The 21,139-nt window shown below is 39.2% G+C and overlaps 1 protein-coding gene across 1 annotated transcript; it reads left to right on the plus strand.

The window, feature by feature from the left end:
* The first annotated feature begins 6,538 nt into the window (after positions 1-6,538).
* On the plus strand, positions 6,539-7,492 carry LOC149208267 (uncharacterized). The gene has a single exon (XM_089398283.1). It carries the CDS (start codon positions 6,539-6,541, stop codon positions 7,490-7,492), a length of 954 nt encoding a protein of 317 aa, XP_089254409.1.
* Positions 7,493-21,139: the final 13,647 nt, after the last annotated feature.

Consider the following 21,139-nt stretch of genomic DNA (forward strand, 5'->3'; position numbering starts at 1 on the left):
ACATGTAAGAGTGGAAGAACTTGTTGTTGATGCTCGATGTGATCTTTCACTGCTTGAATCTTTTTCTTCTTGATATGTCTTTCTATATCGAGAGTTTGAAGAGTGGTAATTTCTTCCAATGCATTACAAGGTATGATAGGATTCACTTCTTGATGCTCGATGTGATCTTTCACTTCTTGAACATTTTTCTTCTTGATATGTCCTTTATCTTGATAGTTTGAGGAGTGGTAGTTCCAACTAATGCATTACAGGATATCGTCGGATTCATTTCTTCTTTCTCAATGTGATCTTTCACTTCTTGAACCTTTTTCTTCTTGATATGTCCTTCTATCTTGAGAGTTTGAGGAGTGGTAATTCTTGCCAATTCTTTACAAGATATGGTCAGATTCATTTCTTCTTTCTTTGGGGTTGTTTCCTGGTGTATATCCTCTTCTTTTGATGTTTCTTGATCCTTTTCTTCCTCCTCTTCATAATCTATGTAAAATAATTTTTTGTCGGCACACTTATGACCTTTAGTGTATTTGCTATCACAACTGTAACAAAGCCCTTTTTCTCTTTTTTCTTCCAATTGTTGTGGTGTAAACTTTGTGGGTTTTGGAAGGCTAGGATAAAAAGCACTTCTATAATTATAGTGATGAGTGGTGGGATTCCTTGTTTCCATAATTTCGCTTTCAATTTTTCTTGCCAACCTGAATACCTCCTGCAATGAATCAGGTTCCCAAAGACAAACCTCATGTTGAATGTTATCCTTTAAATTCCCTATGAAGACATCAATCCTTTGCTTCTATGGAATATCATTTACCCTTATATTCAATTTTTGAAAGTCCTCAATGTGCTTTACCATTGAACCCTTTTGTTTGATATTTATCAATTGGCTAAAGAAGGTGTTTCTCTTTGTATCCTCATAATGTGCTATCATTTCCTCCATAAAAATTGACCACGTGACAAGTGGTTTATGAGAACAAAGCCCTTCATACCATAAAAATTGATTCGGTTCTAAATATAAAGATGCAATACATATCTTTTGTAACATTCACCTCATGTAGATCAAAATATTGCTCCATCTGTAGTATCCAATTTAATGGATCCTTGCCATCAAACTTCCTCATATCACCTTTTCTTGATTTTAGGAGCTCGATCTTGAAATGATTGTAACTCTATAATTTCATATTTCCAAGTTTTGTAATTGCTTCTTGCAGTAGCCCTCTGAGTCCTCTTTCTAACCCCACAAGTCAGATCAAGATTGGATTCTTCAAGGAATAGTTATGTCAAATATCCCACGATGACCTGATTATATACTGGTTCGACAGAGCAACTTGTACGAAGTGCCATGTGTCACTGTTTAAATCTTAGGACTTGAAACCAATATACAGAAAATCACAGCCTGTCCTCTTTTTGTAACTTCTAATGAAATTAACATAGCTTTCATTCTGGCGGATCTGAAGAATGCGAACACCTCACCTGCTAGAAACACGATAACCCTAATCTTTATACTCCCCTGACCTTCTGAGCTCGCGCTGCCGGGCTCCTTCTGACCTCCTTCCATGGACGCGCCTGCAGAAGGGGTGGGATCCTCCCCCCCTCCTTACTCAGCTCCAGCCTCTGACAATGAACAGTCTGCAAATCCTCTGACCTCTCCTGGTGGTCTCACTGAAACTGATCAGGGAGCAAGACTGACAAACAACGAAGCGGATCCCTCAGCACCATGTGAGGCGGATGACAAAGAAAAAGACGTGCACCAAAAAGCCTCTTCGTCACAGCCAAAGGTAACCTCGGCTACCTGCATCCCGAAAGCTGCAGAATGAATCAAAGTCAATCTCCCCAGTCACTGCATTAACAGCGAGATCCAGTTCATGCAGGACCATGCGCTCATAGGCAAGTTTCTCGGATTCTGGCCAACTGAAAAGGCGCTGCAGGGATGGATAGCTTCAAAATGGAAGCCTAAAGGATAGGTCACTCTGCAGCTTGGACCCAAAGGCTTCTTCACGGCCATTTTCCACTGTGTGGAGGACAAATCTCGCATATTCGAAGGAGGCCCATATTTTTTTAACTCCTCAGGTCTATACCTCTGGGACTGGAAACCTAGGTTCAACCCTGATAAAGAAGATTTCAATTGGGCTCCAGTTTGGATATGCATGTATTCCCTCCCTGTGGAATACTGGAAAGAAGAAACGCTAGCAGACATTGGCAATAAACTAGGGGTTTTCATCAAAGTTGCTGAGGAAACCAAAACCCGCAGATATACCTCTTATGCCCAGATCTGTGTCCAGATGCACTTGACCAAAGCTCTCGCCGACTCGGTAAGTCTCTTTCATGATGATTTTGAATGGAATCAACCTTTAGATTACGAGCATATCCCTTTTCATTGTCGTAAATGCCATGAACATGGCCATCTCTTCCGAGATTGTCCTATGAACTCGCAGTCCAAATCTACAGCCAATGAATCCAATAAAGACTCTGAAGGATTCATCAAAGTTCCGAATCGCCGTAGGCATGCCAAGAAAAACCATGTAGTCTCAGACAGCTCCATCAAAACTGACTCTCAGAATAGATTTATTTTGCTCTCATCTCCTGATCCTCAGGAAAAACCAAGTTCAGAACCTCAGGAGAACCCCTCCATGCCCTCTTCCTCCCATGCTCCCATCGCCCCCAGGCAGTCCTCCATTCCCGTTCCTCAAGGCCTCTTAACCAGCCCCCTTTCAGATAAAAAACCTGTTTCTGATACTGGCTCTCTCCCCCCTTCCCCGGGGAAATCTGCTACAGAGCACACTCAGCAGCCCTCGGCAATGGAGCTAGATGCAGCTCTTGCCCTCAGTCTATAGGACCTTGCAGATGTGGAAGATCAAAGTTCCCCTACTATCATGGAAGAAGATCTGGTGCATGTCAGTCTGGATGGTCTAGACATCCTCAAACTAGAAACTGCCTGCAAACAGAAAGAATACAACTCAATACCCCCTTGGAAAATTGACAGGCTTGAAGGAGTTCTAATCAAAGCACAGTGCAACAAAAGTCTTGGTATACAAGCCGGTAGTCCATGGGACGGGAAAAAAATTCTCAAAGAAACAAAGAAAAGAGGGCGCAAGACAGACCTACAAAGGACAATCATAGTAGGAGAAATACTTATGGAATCCGGGCGGTTCCCTAAGTTGACAAAGTTTAGAAAACCCAAACCCCACTATCCATCATGAAGCTCATCTCATGGAATGTGAGAGGGCTCAACAGCCCCTCAAAACACAGAATGATAAAAAATTTGATTCAACAAAAAAAACCATCACTAGTTTTTCTTTAAGAAACAAAAAGCAATAATGCTGCTATAGAGAGAATTCGCAACAAGATCTGGTCAGGAAGCTGCTCAGTTTCAGTAGATGCCTCTGGGGCTTCAGGAGGATTAACCATCTTATGGAATCCACAGGTTCTCACTCTATATGACTTTCATGCCTCCCATCACCTCATCCAAGCGTCCTTCCATCTCATCGGCACAAACATCCATGGGCACCTCTCAAATGTGTATTTCCCGTAGACTCTTTAGCAAAAATTAGAACTTCTGGACACTCTTACTGTTCTCAATGCAAACAGGCAGTTCCCCCTTTGGATCGGTGGCGGGGATTTCAACATTATCAAGACGATGGAGGAGAAAAAAGGAGGTAGAATCAGGTTAGAAGGTGACAACAACGGTCTCAAGGAATTCATTCAAAATAATCAATTAATGGACATTCAAACCTCCAATGGAGTTTTCATTTGGACCAATAAGCGCAGGGGCACTCAACACATCACCTCCAGGCTAGATAGGTTCCTAATATCGGATAATGTCATAAATCTGGGAGGGGACTTTCATGCCTCTATAATGCCCCAAGGCGGTTCCGATCATTGGCCAATAATGTTACAATGGTCTCGGCCAGGCACAAGAAGCAATAGACCTTTCCGATTTGAAGCCTTCTGGCTCTCAAATCCTAACTTCAAGACAGTGGTAAGTGAAGCATGGCAATCATTCATCCCACCGGAAGGTGCCAAAATGTTCAAATTCCAACAGAAATTAAAAAATTTAAAACAAGTCCTCAAAGTCTGGAATCGTACTCAGTTTGGCAACATTTTCGAGAACTGCAAAAGGCTAGAGTAGCAAATGAATGCGCTACAACAGACTCTTATCTTGGAAGGCAGAACAGATGAGCAGGCGCAACAGGAATAGAACCTTTGGAATCAAATTGAAACCCGCAAGCAGCAAGAGGAAATTCTTTGGCGACAAAAGTCCAGAATTAGGTGGCTCAAGGAGGGGGAGAAGAATACCAAATTCTTCCATAGAATTGCCATCCAAAGAAGAATGCACAAGAACATAGCATTCATAAACAATCAACAAGGGGAAATACTAGAAGCACATGAAGACATGGAGAAGGAATTTAAAGATCACTTTCAGGAAATTCTCAGGGAACCTCCAGGAAACAGAGACCACGCAATCAGAACTATCACGCAGCACATTCCCAAAATCATAACGGAGGATCACAACAACAAACTGCTACAATCCATTTCACTCAGGGAGGTAGAAGAAGCGATGGCCCAACTCAAGGACGGCGAGGCACCTGGTCCTGACGGTTTCACTGCTAATTTTTTTCATGAGTTTTGGGAGCTCATCAAGACAGAGGTATGGGAACTAGTGGAGGAATCAAGAATTATGCACTGGATTCTTCCCTCCCTCAATGCAACCTTCTTAGCGCTAGTACCTAAAGGCGAAGAACCCAATAAGCCTGATAAATACAGACCGATAGCACTGTGCAATGTCATTTACAAGCTTATCTCAAAAGTACTAGCGAATCGGCTCAAACCTCTCCTTCCTCTTCTCATCTCTCCGGAGCAGACGGGTTATGTAGAAGGGCGGCAGATCATGGACGGTATCATTCTATCGAATGAGGTAATCCACTCTCTAAAGCTTCTAAAAAAACCAGGTATGATTCTAAAGTTGGACCTCTCCAAAGCGTTTGATAAACTTAGTTGGAATTATATTCATCAGATGTTATTGGCTTTTGGCTTCAACTCCACATGGACCAGATGGATCATGAATCTCATTTCATCTCCCAGCATCTCTGTCTTGCTTAATGGTTCCCCGTCATCGCCTTTCCGCCCCTCCCGTGGTATCCGGCAGGGGGACCCCCTATCCCCCTTCCTCTTTGTCCTAATGGCAGAAGGGCTTAGTCGACTGCTCAAATCCGCCGTCTCCACCCATGCTCTAAAAGGCATTTCTCTCCATGGTCTTCATCCCCTATCCCATCAGCAGTTTGTAGACGACACCATGCTATTCGGTCATCCTTCCTCTCAAGAGGCCAAAGTTTTCAAATCCCTGCTCTCTCTATTCTCTCAAGCCTCTGGCACCTCCATCAATGCTTCAAAATCCCAGCTCTTCTTTTTCAACACTCCCGCCTCCACTCAAAGGAATATTTCTCACATTCTGGGGTTCTCCATTGCCAAAATTCCTTCTAAACACTTGGGGGGTCCTCTGGCAGACTCAGCCATCAAGCACGCTTCTTGGAGGACTCTCCTCAACAAACTAACATCAAAGCTTTTGTCTTGGACTTTTCGCTCTCTAAACATGGCTGGCAGACTTGTCTTGATCAAATCGGTTCTCCAGGCCATGCCGCTGTATCTTTTTTCCATCCTGGCAGTGCCAAAATGGGTCCTCAAAGCAATTCGCAATCTTCAGAGAAATTTTCTCTGGGGCTCCTCTGGTCTAAACAGGAAATGGGCTCTCGTCAATTGGAAAGAAGTTTGCCAAACAAAATCAAATGGTGGGCTAGGATTAAGGGATCCTCTCCAAAGCAACAATACAATGGGCCCACGTATATGGTGGAACTGGATCTCCAAGCCACATTCACCATGGGCGAGGCTCTGGCAAGCAAAATATGCCCCGGGTAGCCAATGGAACTTCCTCATCAGAATCAGCACTACAACCCAAGGTTCTCTGATATGCAATACAACAAAGCTACACAGCGCCTTCGTTCAAGAGCACAGTTTTTGGGAAATTCACTCAGGTACCACTGCAAGGTTCTGGGAGGACTCATGGCAACAACTCCCGAAACTGGAAACTCTATTTCAAAAGCCAATATGGCAAGCTTCCATGCAGCAGGCAAACCTCACACTTGTTCATCAATTCTGGCAGCAGAACACACACCAAGACTTCCAAATTTGGAAACCTGCTAGCACCTGGCAGGCTGATTGGCAAGGGGAAACGCACACTGAAATAGATAGGGAATTAAACTACAGAAGAATTAAATACTCAAACCAGCAGGACAAACTGCGATGGGGTCACACGCCAAAAGGAACTTTCACTACAAAGGAAGCTCATCAGCTTCGCTACTTAGCCCCCCAGACAGACAAGGATCAGATATGGGAAAAGGTCTGGCAACCAGGAATATGGCCCAAGGTCTCCACTTTTCTATGGCTTTTAAGCAAGAGGCGCATACTCACCTAGGACAACCTGCAAAAACGAGGATTCATTGGCCCATCAAGATGCCCCAACTGTAATCTCCACTCTGAAACCATCAGACATTTAATGGAGACTTATCCGCTCGCAACTCAACTATGGGAGAGAATTGAAAAATGCAATAGGAGATCGGAAGATCGGATGGAAGATATCATAGAAACCATTAGAAAATGGACAAAGAACCCTTTCAAAAGTCGGCTTTTAAACTACTTATGGATTTTGATACCAGGCTTTCTCTATTGGATTCTCTGGAAGGAAAGAAATAGCAGAATTTTCAACAACACCAGCAGGCCAATTGATGCTCTGTGGCTCCTCCTGAAACAAAATCTTCAAGAAACTCTCGCCATCAGAAACTGGCATGACACAGATCTGCCAGACTCTCCTCAGGAATGTACCATTCTGAAAGCCTGGAATCTGGACTTATCCTTCTTAGCCCAGGTCAAAGCCCGTCCTCCAACTAGCTCGGTCTCTCCCCTTACATGGTCTCCTCCTGCAATCAACTCTTTCAAACTGAATTTTGATGGGGCTGCTAAGGGTAATCCAGGGCTAGTGGAATTTGGAGGAATCTTTAGGAGCCACACGGGGGAAATACTGCACATCTATTATGGATCGATTGGCAAAGACACTAATAATGCAGCTGAGCTGGAAGGACTATGGAAAGGGATTTGCATTGCAGATCAAAAAAACTTCTTCCCGTTAGAGGTCGAAGGAGATTCACTTATCCTTATAGCAGCAGCAAACAGAATCCAAGCAGGCACCTCAGCAGTCAAGATAGCATCCAGCTGGAGATTTCTCAGCAGATTGGAATCCCTGGAGGAAAGGCTGAGGAAGCCCCAAAGCATTACCTTCAAGCATGTTAGAAGAACGGCCAACAAAGTTGCATATAGTTTAGCCAATCAGGGAGTAACCCAGCAACTTCCTTACTTCTCAGGACCCCTCGAAATCGCAGATGATGAAGAACTCAAACAAGAATGCACTTCTCTGGTGCAAAAGGATATCTCACTCCCGGATGTGGGTGTTTGACAGCATAGAGGGTACAAAGGTGGCGTTTCACATGGGTAGGTGTCAGCCCAAGCATGCCACGGGGTACTGCACAGGACGGGCGAGCTGGTCTCACACAAGCTTATTAATGCCGGCTCTTAACTCCTCCACCCACTTCATGGTTAACTGTGCAATGGCGCTCCATATACTCTCCATTCCCGCGGCTCTGTCGCTCACCTCTGCAGTCTTATGGATCACTGTGTTATGTGTCACTCTGAGCTACTCCATTAGCATGCCTGAGTCCGTCCCCTTTCTAGGTTCAAGAGCGTTCTTCAAACGCTGGGCTCTGGTTCCAGGGGCCTACGATTCAGTGGGAGTTCTGTTTCCGTCTCAATTTGGATACTCCCCTCCGTGTTTCTGCTCATTCGATAAACCTCTGCACCTTGCAATGCCGCAAGAATGGCTCAGGATGATAAGCAGACGAGGTGGCTCCCGTGGACGTGCCATCTCTCAGCGGTCAACCCCTATTTCACACTCTTCCTCAGATGTGCTGGAACCTGGGCAAAGCAATCCCCCTGTCACCAGATCTGGTAGAGGCAGAGGTCGCGGGCGTGGTAGGAGGGATGATTGTGAGCATGCGGCCCACCCCACTGTTCGCTATCTCATCCCCTATACTCAAAGGCCATGGAGAAGCCCATCCTAAAATACCTGTAGATCAGAGGAGGGCGACTCCAATAGACAGTCAGCGTTCTGCCATGGGAAGCTCCTCTATGGCGAATCAGGCTGTCCCTGCAGGTCCAAGTGAGCCAGCTCAGGGAGAACCAACAGGCTCGGTGGTTCTTCACTCCGACTCGGATGACTCATTACAATTCGGGTGTAGGGTCGTTGAGGAACCTTACACCACTGATGATGATTGACCTTGCCCGGTTTTCCGCTCTCGACAGCTTCAGAAGTAGGAGCACTACTCTGTTTTGAATCTTGAAATTTTGCTTGTGTCAGGTCTCTGCATGTCTTTGTGTCGTTTATGTATAGTGTTGTATCGTCTATGTTCAACAATGTTTCGAGTCTTATGAGAAGCCAAAATACAGATGGAGGTCTACTGAGAACTGAGAATATGAACATTTGTGCAAATTGCCAACTTCTTGGCAAGATTTTCAAGGCTATGGCCTTGCTGTAACTTTTTGTTTCTTTTTGTATAATAATAGAAGTAGATAGATTGAGAAAAAAAAAACTTCTAACGAAATTAAATGTGATTCTCGAAGAGAAAGTTATGACGCTTTTCCCACAGTCACCTATTTGGTATGTAATTCGGGAGCCTGTAGAAAACCTAAATGTCTTGGGCTATAACTCCGCAAATATAAAAAAACAATATCTGAATTTTGGGCCCGAGCTTCACCAATATTTCGGCTCAAATGGGTTTTAATTTCAGAGTTGGAAAGGTTGTAGAAAAACAATTATAGTGAAAATTCCACGATGATCTGTTTGAGATGGAATTTTGGAGCTTGCAAAAACCCTAACTTCCTTAGATCATATCTCCGAAAATATAGCGAGCCAAGATCTGAAATTTGGAGCTAAGGTTCAGCGTGATGGAATATCAAATGGGTTTTCATTTTAACTTCTGAAACATCGAAGAAAAAAATTTTATAGCGAAAATTTCATGATGACCTGTTTGGAGTAGTGAAACCCTAGAATCCAAAGCTCTGATACCAAATGTTATGAAACCAGCTCATAAAAAGATAGAAAAGAGAGATAAACACCTTAGAATTCAGCCTCTTCTAGGGCGCAACCTCCTTTACATTACACAGATGAACAATTCTTGGATGATACAAATGACAAGACCTTCTTCCTATATATAGGAGTCTAAGGGGTCATAATATAATTAGCGTTGACATAACAATAATAATTTAAGAGAATAATAATAACATTAGTGGGTTTCTATGTGGTACAATAATAACAATAAGGGGACTGCATGGACACAACAATATAATAAGGGGGTTGTACTAATAACAATAAGGGGTTACACTAGTAGTATCAGGACCTAACAGATTTTTTATATTAGAAAATATAATGGAGAATTTTTTTTATTTTTATTTTTTCTATGAAAGCCTCCAACTTACCTTGTAGTGGATTGGATCACTGTCCTATCAATTTATATCTAGATATTAAGGCAAGACCCAAGAATCTCTCATTTTGATTCAAAAGTTTCTAGCTATCACGCCCATAATTCCAAGAAAAACTCAAAGAATGGTGGCATGAGGTGAATGATATGGAAGGATTTTCTATGTATAGGCTTCAAAACAAGCTTAGACATATTAAATCCTAAATGAAAAAATAGAATAAAGAGGACTTATGTAATATTTTCCAAATAAAAAAGGATCTGGAAATAAAAATGAGTGTTATTCAACGGGGGGCTATAACATGGGCTCTTAGAGGAGCTCATCTAGACAAAGGAAGATGTACTAACTTAGCTGGAAGAAAGAAGGAAATAGGAGGAAATTATATGGAAAAAGAAATATAGAATTAGATGGATCAACAAGGGAGAAATAAACACAACATTTTTCCATAAATTGGTGCTCCAACACAAGCATCTTAATTATATTACCTCATTAAAGAATTCAGTAGACATCAAACTTTCAGAATGTTGGGACATGGAATTGGCATTCTCTAGCAATCATTTTCCTATATTTTCTTTACCCTCTTTAAATCCAAAGACCATGCTTTATCACTGTAATAACCACTATCAACCTAAGTATGTCTATTTTTATATGACATCCTTATAACTCAATTTTTCCTATAATTTGGCATCAGAACTACTCCTTTAAGATATTTTTATCATGAAACTGACAAATGGGCTCTTTTAGGATATGTGGTATGTTGAGAAGTTATTGCAATATTACACTTTCCAGTTTTTCCTTGCCAAGGATAGGACAAGGACTTGTTGCATTGTGTTGGTACATGTGAGAGTTATTTTGGACATGTTGATCTCCTTTAATCGATAATGAAGACTGATCTAGAAAAGTATTTGGTCAAAGTTAGTTCAACTGCTAGAGGAGTTATTCATGGACATCATAGCTGAAGTAGTTAGGATTTTCCATAGATGAATTATTGTCATTTAGAAAAAAAAATTATAGCATTTCCTCAACCATGGAAATTATTATCAAACTATTGATATGTGTTCTCGATTTAGATAACATGAGAATCAAGATATTCTCATGATGATCTTATCTTTGTAATATGAAATAATAAAAAGGTGTGCTCTCTACCCATGAGAAAATATAGATATAGACATACATAAAAAGAACATAGAGGGGAGAACCAACATTGTAATCCTATATGTTTCATTAATGAAAATCTCAATCATTCATGGCACCATACCTTTTTGCTAACTAGCTTGTGTGTTGTGTAGTGTACTAGCCCCTGCTAGGAAGGAAGGGCCCTCCTTCTTAGCAAGGATCATTGGTTAGGAATGTACTGTAGAAAATTGGTTTATTTTCTCTCAGTTATGATTCATGTAAGATTGTTGTTATTATTACTATTAATATTGTTCATTCTTTAATTATTGCAAAGTTCTAACCTTTGTATTGTGTAACAACATAGGTCTTGGACCGGTCCTTGTGTTAGTGTGACAACTATTTAATTCTTGTGATAGTTTGATGGTGTGTTTACTTCATTTGAATGTGTGTTTCAACATTTGCTTGAGTGAATGGTTTCTAGGAATATTTTTTTTTTTTTAATAAGAGTGACTGCGTGACAGAGTGAATTATTTTGCATTGTGTGTTTGTTTCGTGAAAGTGTGAGTAAGGGTCGAGAGTGTAACAACTAGAGTGTTGGATTAGGGTCAAGAGTGTAACAACTATAGTGTTGGATTACTGAGAGTGTTATTACAACGATTGTTTGAGATTCATTAGAAATAGACACCATTTTACCTTTCATATACTTTTCATGATAGCCTTGAAATAAAAGGTCCTACCCAGATTAACAATTAATGTGAGAGTAAAACTTGTTGCTCTGAATTAAAAGAACAATTTTTCCACCCAACATTTTGGAGTCATTTTTAGGGAAGGCTATTAGAGGTGCATGTGTGTGACTATTTTATCTACATGCATTGATTGCAAGTGTGGTAGATGTGGTTTTTACTCTAAGTTTTTTGGGTGGTAAGACAAGAGGTAAGAACCAACACATCACTTCAACATACCGAAGTGGGCTTGACCTTGTAAGAGTCAAGACACATAGGATTGCATTACATGAGTGGTGAAGAAGAAAAACACAGTTCCCCCAAATAGAGAAACCGTGCATGTGGAAGAGGACGAGGTAGGAGGAAGAAGAATCGAGACTTGGGAAGAGTAACTTACATATAGGAGATCATCTCGAAAGCTAAAGCACAATCATTTACTTGGTGAAAGGTGGTTAAGAAGGAGGAATCATGCAAAGTTGCTGCATAGAGGTGCCTCATCCCGTGCGACATATGTGTTGGGTGCACATATTAAAGAAATAGATTTTTGTGAATTTTCAATTTTAGAAACCAGTCCCAGAGATTCCAACCCATTTGTATCAGTGGAGGGTAAGAATCGATATTTGAAACAAGGATATAGGGATATAGATGAAAATGATTTAGAATTCAAATCTGAAGAACGATTATTTGATCCGTATACCTTGGACTTTGGTAGTGTAGTGAAACAACCTAATATTACTGAGGATACTGAAAATTCATTAGGACCACTTGAATCATCTGAGCAACTTGAATAGTTAGAACAACTTGAGTACCCCTGCCACCAAAAATAGAGCAATATCCTTCATCAGGGAAGCCACCTGTAACAATTTTATAGAGCTTGCTAAAAAATCAAATGGAAGGAAGCTCAATCACTAATTTCAACTTAACTATTGGTAATCTCCAAGGACAGACCCCAATGAAAAAAATTTCTTTGTTTCCCCTTCCTACTTTCCAAGGCACGATTACAAAAAAAATCTAGATTCATTTCTTTTTGAATTTTATGTCCTCTCTAGAAGTTATGACTACATCATCGATGAGAAAAAACTAAAATTATTCTGAGCTACAATAAAGGGAGCAACACTGAGTTGGTTTATGGGACTTGATAAGGAATCCATTAATTCATGGGATGATATCAAGCAAACTTTTTTAGAAATGTATCAAGATTATTATCGTTCTATGGATTAGAAGGGTGAAATATATCATTAAGACACCAAATGAAAAATTGGAAGAATATGTTGAACATCTTCATTATAAGTTACAACTAGCTTAGATCCATCTGTCGCTGGATCTATCATGCATCAAGAGGGATCAAATCCCTCGAGGTGCAAACCTTGTTTTTGGTGTGTAGAACTTCAGGAATGTTTTGCACCATGAGGGATTTGATACCTCTCGACACATGATAGATCCAGTGTTAGATGGATCTAAGTTGCTTCCAGTTGAGGGCAACAATGTCACATTTTTAGATTATCATTATTATGTATATGTTTGAGATAAAATTCAAAATTCACATTAGGTTTTCTTTTCTTTGCATGACCATATCATTCTCTTCCTTATTTTGGTCTGTGTTTCTTTCCTTGAATGGTTTGTATGTCTATGTTTGGATGCTTTGAGCGGTTTGTGTGTTTGGATTTGGATGGTAATGTTTTTTAATGTTACAATTATTGTGTTATATTTTTATATGTGTATTTAACTGCTTATTAGTAATTAGTTGGTGATTAAGAAGGCAGACAATATTGTCAATAGTTTGCAAGAGGATTGATATTGCACATCTATTTCATTTAATTTTAGGTATCACAACTTTTGAAAACTAATTAATTCTAAATAATGTTCCTCCAAATATTACAAAATATATCTTGAAGAGTACTTTTAGTAATTTACCGCGTCAATATTACTCTTGAAATAATTTGTTTCTTTGTTTATGTTTGAAATAATTTATTTCCTTCAAGAAGAGTTTGATGGTTTTTTAATCTATAGTCTATTTTGTAAAGTCAAGAAATAATGATTTTTTGAATTTTTTTTAATGAGTAGCTAGATTTATAAAATCTTTACGTTATTTGTTTCTCCAAACAATTATCACATCTCCTTCAATAATACTTTGATTTGTTTTGATGTTTATAAATATACATTTTCCTCTTATAAATATTTTGAATACAATGTTATATGAAATTACTCTATTATTAATTTTGAATATGTTTTGAATATATGTAATTGTCTATTAGTACTTAGTTGGTGATGAAGAAGGGAGACAATATTGTCAAGGATTAATTTTCACTTTGCAGGAGGACTAATTCTGCACATATTTTTCATTTTAATTATAGGTATCGCAACTTTTGACAACTAATTATTTCTTAATAGTGTCCCTCTACGTATTGCTAAATATATCTTGAAAATATTTTTTTTAATAATCTACAATCTCAAGATTAACAACATCTAATGCATTTAATGCAAATAATCACATATGATTTGAAAACAACATCTACATTGAAATCAATGCATCTAATGCAAGCAATCAAATGAGATTAAAAATCAACATCTACACTGAAATAACTGCATCTAGTGCAAGCAATCAAATAGGATTAGAATCCACAACTACACTGGAATCCATGCATCTAGTGCAAGCAATCAATTAGGATTAAAAATTCGCATCTACACTAAAATACATGCATCTAGTGCAAGCAATCAAATAGAATTAGAAATCCACATCTACACTGAAATCAATGCATCTAGTGCAAGCAATCAAATATAATTAGAAACCAACATTTATAGGATTAGAAATCATCATCTACACTGAAATCAATGCATCTGGTGCAATAAATATTCTCCCCTCTCTCTCCCATCCATCTAACCTTGAGAAATATTTTTAATAATTTACAGTCTCAATATTAACAACATCTAATCCATCTAATGCAAGAAATCAAATAGGATTAGAAAACAACATCTACACTGAAATCAATGCATATAATGCAAGTAAGCAAATAATATTAGAAACCACCATCTACACTGAAATCAATGCATCTAGTGCGAGCAATCAAATATAATTGCAAATCAACATCTACACTGAAATCAATGAATCTAGTGCAAGCAATCAAATAAGATTAGAAATAACCATCTACACTGAAATCAATGCATCTAGAGCAAGCAATCAAATAGTATTAGAAATCAACATCTAAACTTAAATCAATGCATCCAGTGCAAGCAATCAAATATAATTAGAAATCAACATCTATGCTGAAATCAATGCATCTAATGCAAGCAATCAAATAGTATTAGAAATAATCTTCTACACTAAAATAGATGCATATAGTACAATAAATATTCTTGCCTTCCCCCCCCCCCCCCCCCCCATCTATATCTATATCTCCCTCCATCTCTCTATCTCTCTCTTCTTCCCTCTCTTCACCTCCCATCTCCTTCTATCTCTCCTTTATCTCTCTATATCACCCCCAAAACATACACAATCTTTCTCCATATATATATATATATATATAGATATATTATCACTCCATCTTCCTCTCCCTCTCTCTTTCCCTCCAACACCATCTCTCTCTTCATCCTTCTCTTCTTCTCTCTCACACATTCTCTCTCTCTCTTCATTCCTCTCTCTCCCTTGCTCTCTCACATCTGTTTGTCTCTCATCACCCCTCTCTCTCTTCACCCTCTAACCTTGTCACTATCTCCCTCCCTCTTTCCTTCTCTTCCCCTTCCTTCCATCTCTCCTTCTTTGTCTCTCTGTCTCACCCCAAAACATACACACACTCTCTCCACCTGTCCCTTGTCACTCCCTCTCTCTGTCTCTCTTCACTTTTTTCTCTCTATGGCTTTCTTATTCACTCCCTCTATTCCCCTCCAACTCTATCTCTTTTTCCCTTACTCTCCATCCTTACCTCTCCCCCCTCTTTCCTACCTCTGTCTCTCTCCCCATACATATTTATGTCTTCCTTTCTCTCTCTTACTCTTCCCTCCCTCTCTCGCCCCCCTCTCTCTCTCTCTCTCTCTCTCTTTCTCTCTTCATTCCTCCTCTCCTCTCTCCTTCATTTGATCTCCATCTCTCCCTTGTCACTCCCTCTATCTCTCCACCTCTATCACTTTATGTCTTTGTTCTTCCCTCCATATATATATCTAGATTTAATATATATCACGATATATTAATATATATTATAATATAAAAAATTGAATATCATATTAAATTTGATAATACTAATATTAGAGTTAATAATGTTTTTTCTGGCATGAAAACAAAATTTATAATAAAACTACATCAAATTAATATTTTCAAATATTAGAACTTTGATATGGAAATATTTATGTCTTTAAATACTTTAATATATCCACAGGATATGTTTTTTCTCTTTAAAATTCATTTTACAAATATTTAATTAAAATAAATATTAAAAGATTTTGGAATAGTATTTTCGATTCTTTGTGTTGAATTAACCTTTTCCCTTTTCCCTTTGATTTAAGAGATGATATTTTCTTTAGTAAATTTGAGTAAAGATGTTTAATATTTTACCTAATTTGGAATTTTAATGTGGTAATTTTTTTGTTAAAGGTAAATTTATGATCCATTCAAATTCACGTATATGATAAAGGAACTATTAAACACATGAGATAATTTATTATCCATTCAAATTGGATATAATAATACATAATTATATTTTAATAATTAATCTTATTCCATTAATAAGATTAAAATTTTATATATAATTTAAGATTCATGTTAATGTTTGGCCAACATTAGTGAAAAATGTTTTTATTATTTTTTAGGACATGACATACTTAAACATCGGGGTCATACTGGGCTGGAGAATGTGCCTCTCGATGCAATGATCCCAACATAGAAATATGGACAAGGAATAAGTCAAGAAAATTTTGATTAAAGGAATGAGGGATAAATGCCTTGATATGTTGAATCTTCTGGGGAAAGGGGATATATATCGAAGGAACCTTATGATGAGATTGTTCAATTTTGTCAAAGAAGTTCCAAATGATCAACAAGAAATCAGACCTTGACACAAGATACCTCTACTAAGATTCTAAAGTCAGATAACATTGAAGCAAGAAGAGAAGAGATTGGGAATCTACTACAGAATTTTAAAACTAATATTATGACCTCAATGTCCTCCCAGTTCGATGTATTACAAGAAAAGAAAAAACATATGGGGGTAGAGAATGCTCTGTCCATTTTCTTCTCTCGGTGTATGAATAAACAAACTTTGAGGGAATTCCCACTCAACAGTTGTACCATCTGTGAGAGTGAACACTCTACAAAAAAGTGCCCCTCATTACATGGACTGAAGGAAGTTTACAAGGAAGTAGGGGACGATGTTGAAGCAACATATTTCATTGGTACTAAAAATCCTTGGAAACCTATGCCATTAGGTATGGTGTAAAAACTCCTCTCTTCATTCAATTCTTAGTATGGTATGTATAATCCCCAATAAACAACCCAACAATTGCAATATTTAGCAGCTCCATGGCAACCTCTCAACCCTCCTTTCGTTCAATATCTTGTACCCTGGCCACAGTGGCCTATCCATTCATGGCCTCAACCATGGTGAGGGCCTACTTCCCTTAACTATATGCCTATACAAATCCCAATGCAATAAAAACAATCACAACTTCCTTCTAATGTAACTATGAGAAATCCCCTGTTACATACTTACCTACTTATACAACCCAAACCTAACCCTAATAATATGGAAAATTAGTAGGTTGAAACTCCAATTCTCCCAACCTACTATATTTCACTTGTGGAATGTAATGAGATTCAATTACAATTGGGAAGGGTAGTGATCCCCACTGCTTCCCATGGCATAATAGAAAATGAGGAAGAAAAGCTATCGGGGGAGGATAACTTAGTTCAAGGATATTTGGAAAAGAAGAAGGATATAACAACCAATGTTACCATTGGTGCTGAAATAGTTGATGAAGTTGTAACAATTTTCACTACTTGGAATACAAGTGTAACGACCAATACTACTTTAACAACATATAATACTTTGATTGCAAAACTTGTAACAACTGCTAGAAATGAGACTTCTTTGTGCCCTTCTTACCTTGAAATATTAATCAAGGTCAAGGAAACTACTTAAGTTGAGTCTGAATTCCTAAAATAGTTAAAGAACTTACATGTTGAGATCCCTTTACTTCAAGCAATACAAGATGTTCTGATTTACGCCAAAACAATTAAGGAGTTGTGTTAAAAATAAAGTTAGGAAACCTTGGGATCCCCCTATTGTGCATGTTATTTGGAAATGATCAAAACTAATATTTGGGAACAATGTACCTTCCAAATATGAAGATCCCAAGAACCCAACCATAGTTGCTCACATTGGTGGAACAACTCTCCCGAATACCCTAATTGTTCTAGGTGCAACAATCAATATAATAACCAGGGAAACTAGAACTACTTAGGCTTACCAGTGTGAGACCGACCTCTACTATTTTAGAACTGGAAGATAGATATAGAATCCAACCTGAAGGAATATTATAGGATGTTATCATTTCGGTATATTCCTTGCAGCACCTCGTATATTTTAAGGTGTTTCAACCCAAAACATGCCTAAGAGGACATACGTTAATTCCACGCAGACCATGGCTAGCTACTACAGATTCACTTATTAGATGTAGGTCTGGCTATATGGATATCTCTGATGGTCACACTACCAAGGACCTTGTTCTTTACCCTCCAACTAAACCAAGCTTTGAATTTGAGAATCCTTCATGACCTTAGCCTCACTTGCAAGAAATTGATGCATGTTTAAAACTCACTGTAGGAAAAAGCTTTGTATTTCGATTGCTGAGTTTTGTGATAGAAAAAATTGATGAGAAAGAAAATCTTGATGATATTGTTACATAATAAATTCCTACTACCAGCAAACCTTGGAAACTGGAACAATAGGGGATCGGGCTCGTGGGTAGGGGCTAATGGTCCTACACCTTCATGCACAACAAAGGAGAAGAAGGAAATGACAAAGGAAAAGACTGACAGAGGAATGAGTGGAATGGCAGGGAGGCGAGAGATCACCTCCTACTGAAATGTCACTGCAGGTGAGACAAGAAACCAGGGATTAGCCAGTGGAAATGGGAAATGAGGAAAGGGTCTACCTGTAATGGGAGAAAAATGACAGGCCGGACTAGGAGGAAAATGCCTACCCAGAGCTTCCAAAAAACCTAGATTCGTAATACCAAATAACAAATTGGAGGAGTACAGAGGATATATGAAGGATCGTGCCTTAATTTATAAGTTCATAGGGGCATGGCCAACTGAGAAAGAACTGATAAAGTGGATTCAGCATTGATGGTAGCCAAAGGGGCATATCGATCTCAAACTAGGGGCGAAAGGGTTCTTCTTGGTTATTTTCTCTAACCTAGAAGATAAGGAGAGGATATTTGAAGATGGACCCCATTTCTTCAACAATGTAGGATTTTTATGAGACACTAGGAGGAGTGCTATAACTCGGATCAGGAGAAGATGTTGGTGGCACCCATCTGGGTTCAACTCTTCGACCTCCCAATGGACTTCTGGGACCCAAAAATTCTAGAAGGAATAGGCAACTCAATCGGCACCTTTGTCAAAGTGGCAGAAACAATGAGAAAAGGTAGGCATACTTAATATGAAAGAATCTATTTTTATATGCATATCACAGAGCCATTACAAGATTTCATAGAAGTCAAATACCACAATGAGGTCTAGAAGAAAACCCTGGACTACAAGCATATCCCATTCAGATGTCATAGATGCCATGAATACGGGCACCTGTATCGAGCTTGCCCACTAAACAACCCATATAACCAAGCGCAACGAAAAAAGATAGGAGAGGAGACTGGAAAAGAGGAAGGAGATGGCTTCCAGGAAGTTCACAGAAGAAGAAGAAACCAGAAACCAGGAGGGTCACAAAAGGCTTACCAAAATGAGGTAGAGCAACAAAACCTCAATAGATTTGCTACCCTTCAATTGGAGGAGGTGGGAGAGATGAATGAGGAAGTCATCAAGGAGACGACAAATACTCAGCAGAAGGAAAACGAGGGGAGAAAATAAAAGAGACAAGAAGTAAATGAAAAATAATTAGACGGGAATAACATGCAAATGGTGGAACAAAATCATATGGAGATCGATCCCCAGAAAGAAGAGTTCAGTGTGGAGGAGCAAGTGATGAAACGACTATTATAGGAATGGAGAAACCTAGATGAACGCTTCATACCAGAGGATCAAAAGCAACTCTATAAAGAAACCATTCAGCAATACAAGCTAAAATAGGGAACGACTTTAATAGTCCAACCAGAACACCTAGTCTCCAAAGGAGGACAAGGGAAAGACCCAGGAGGACAAGGTAAAGGTGGAAAGAAAAGGGGAATAAGACCAATGAATGAGTCCATAGAGATGGTAGGGGAACTTGTAGTAAAATCGGGGAGAGTGGTGCCATTATCAGTGGTATTCCAACTTGAACCCCCAAAATTGTTAAAATGATCATCACAACCTGGAATATAAGAGGCCTCAATAGTAGAGGCAAATAGAGATACCTCAAAGAGAGATTGAAAAAACATAAATGAAGTACTATGATCCTACATGAAACAAAAATCAATGAAAAAAAAGCTAAGAGAGATTCTGGAAAACCATAAACCCCAGTACCAAGTCACAGGACAAGATGCAAATGGCAGCGTGGGAGGATTGGCCATAATATGGAACCCAAGAGAAATATGGTTCGATGACTGGGTTAGTATGCCACGAATCCTCTCTAGGGGATTCAGGGTCATTGGCTCCAATGACTGGGTACAACTCACAGGTGTATACGACCCCCATATACCGGGGGAAAGGAGGACATTTCTCCATAATCTTGTAAAAATGAGAAGCCTATACCCTGAGGACCTATGGGTGGTGGGAGGGGATTTCAATATGATCACCTATTTGGCAGGAAAAAGAGGGGGCATGAGGATAATAGACATGGATATGGAACTCTTTAGGGACACTATAGTGGAGCAAAGACTAGTTGACATCCAAACTATAAATGGGATGCACACTTGGAACAATAGAAGAGGGGGGAACCAACAGATTGCATCCAGATTAGATATATTTCTGATATCAGAACAAGTAATGAGAAGAGACATTTTCATTGAAGCCTCGATTCTCCTTGGGATGGGCTCAAACCACTGGCCGATCAGGCTGGAAGTGGACCGAAAAGCCAACCCAAAAAACTGCCCCTTCAAGTTTGAAGCTTTTGGGCTCAGAGATCCTGGCCTTATCAAAAAAATCGAGCTATGGTGGATGCAGAGTGAAAAAGAGGAGAGGAACTACATGCAAACATTCCAACTAAAACTCAAAGAAATAAAAATAAAATAAAGATATGGAACAAAGAAGAATTCGGACACATTATGAAGGATTAGCAGCAATTAAACCAAAAGATGATAGAACTGCAGCAAAAAATAATATGAGAAGGGAGATCAGAGGAGATAGCAAAAGAGGAGGGAAGGATCATAAGTCAACGGGAGGAAAGGCGAAATCAAGAGGAGATTACATGGAAATAGAAGTCGAGAGTGAATTGGTTAAGAGAAGGAGAGAGGAACACCAAGTTCTTCCACAAGGCCATGATCCAACATCGGCAAAACAACAAAATATTTTCACTTAAAGATGACAAGGGGAATTGCTTCACACAGCACGAAGAGATGGAGAGAATCCTAGTAAAGCACTTCAAGGATCT

This window comes from Pinus tabuliformis, chromosome 1_2 (assembly GCF_031772625.1).
Source record: "Pinus tabuliformis cultivar Carrire ecotype Pingquan chromosome 1_2, CPIR1, whole genome shotgun sequence".
Classification (NCBI taxonomy): domain Eukaryota; kingdom Viridiplantae; phylum Streptophyta; class Pinopsida; order Pinales; family Pinaceae; genus Pinus; species Pinus tabuliformis.

Coding starts and splice junctions, on each gene's coding strand:
- LOC149208267 (XM_089398283.1), top strand. CDS start 6,539: ATGGAGACTTATCCGCTCGCAACTCAACTATGGGAGAGAATTGAAAAA.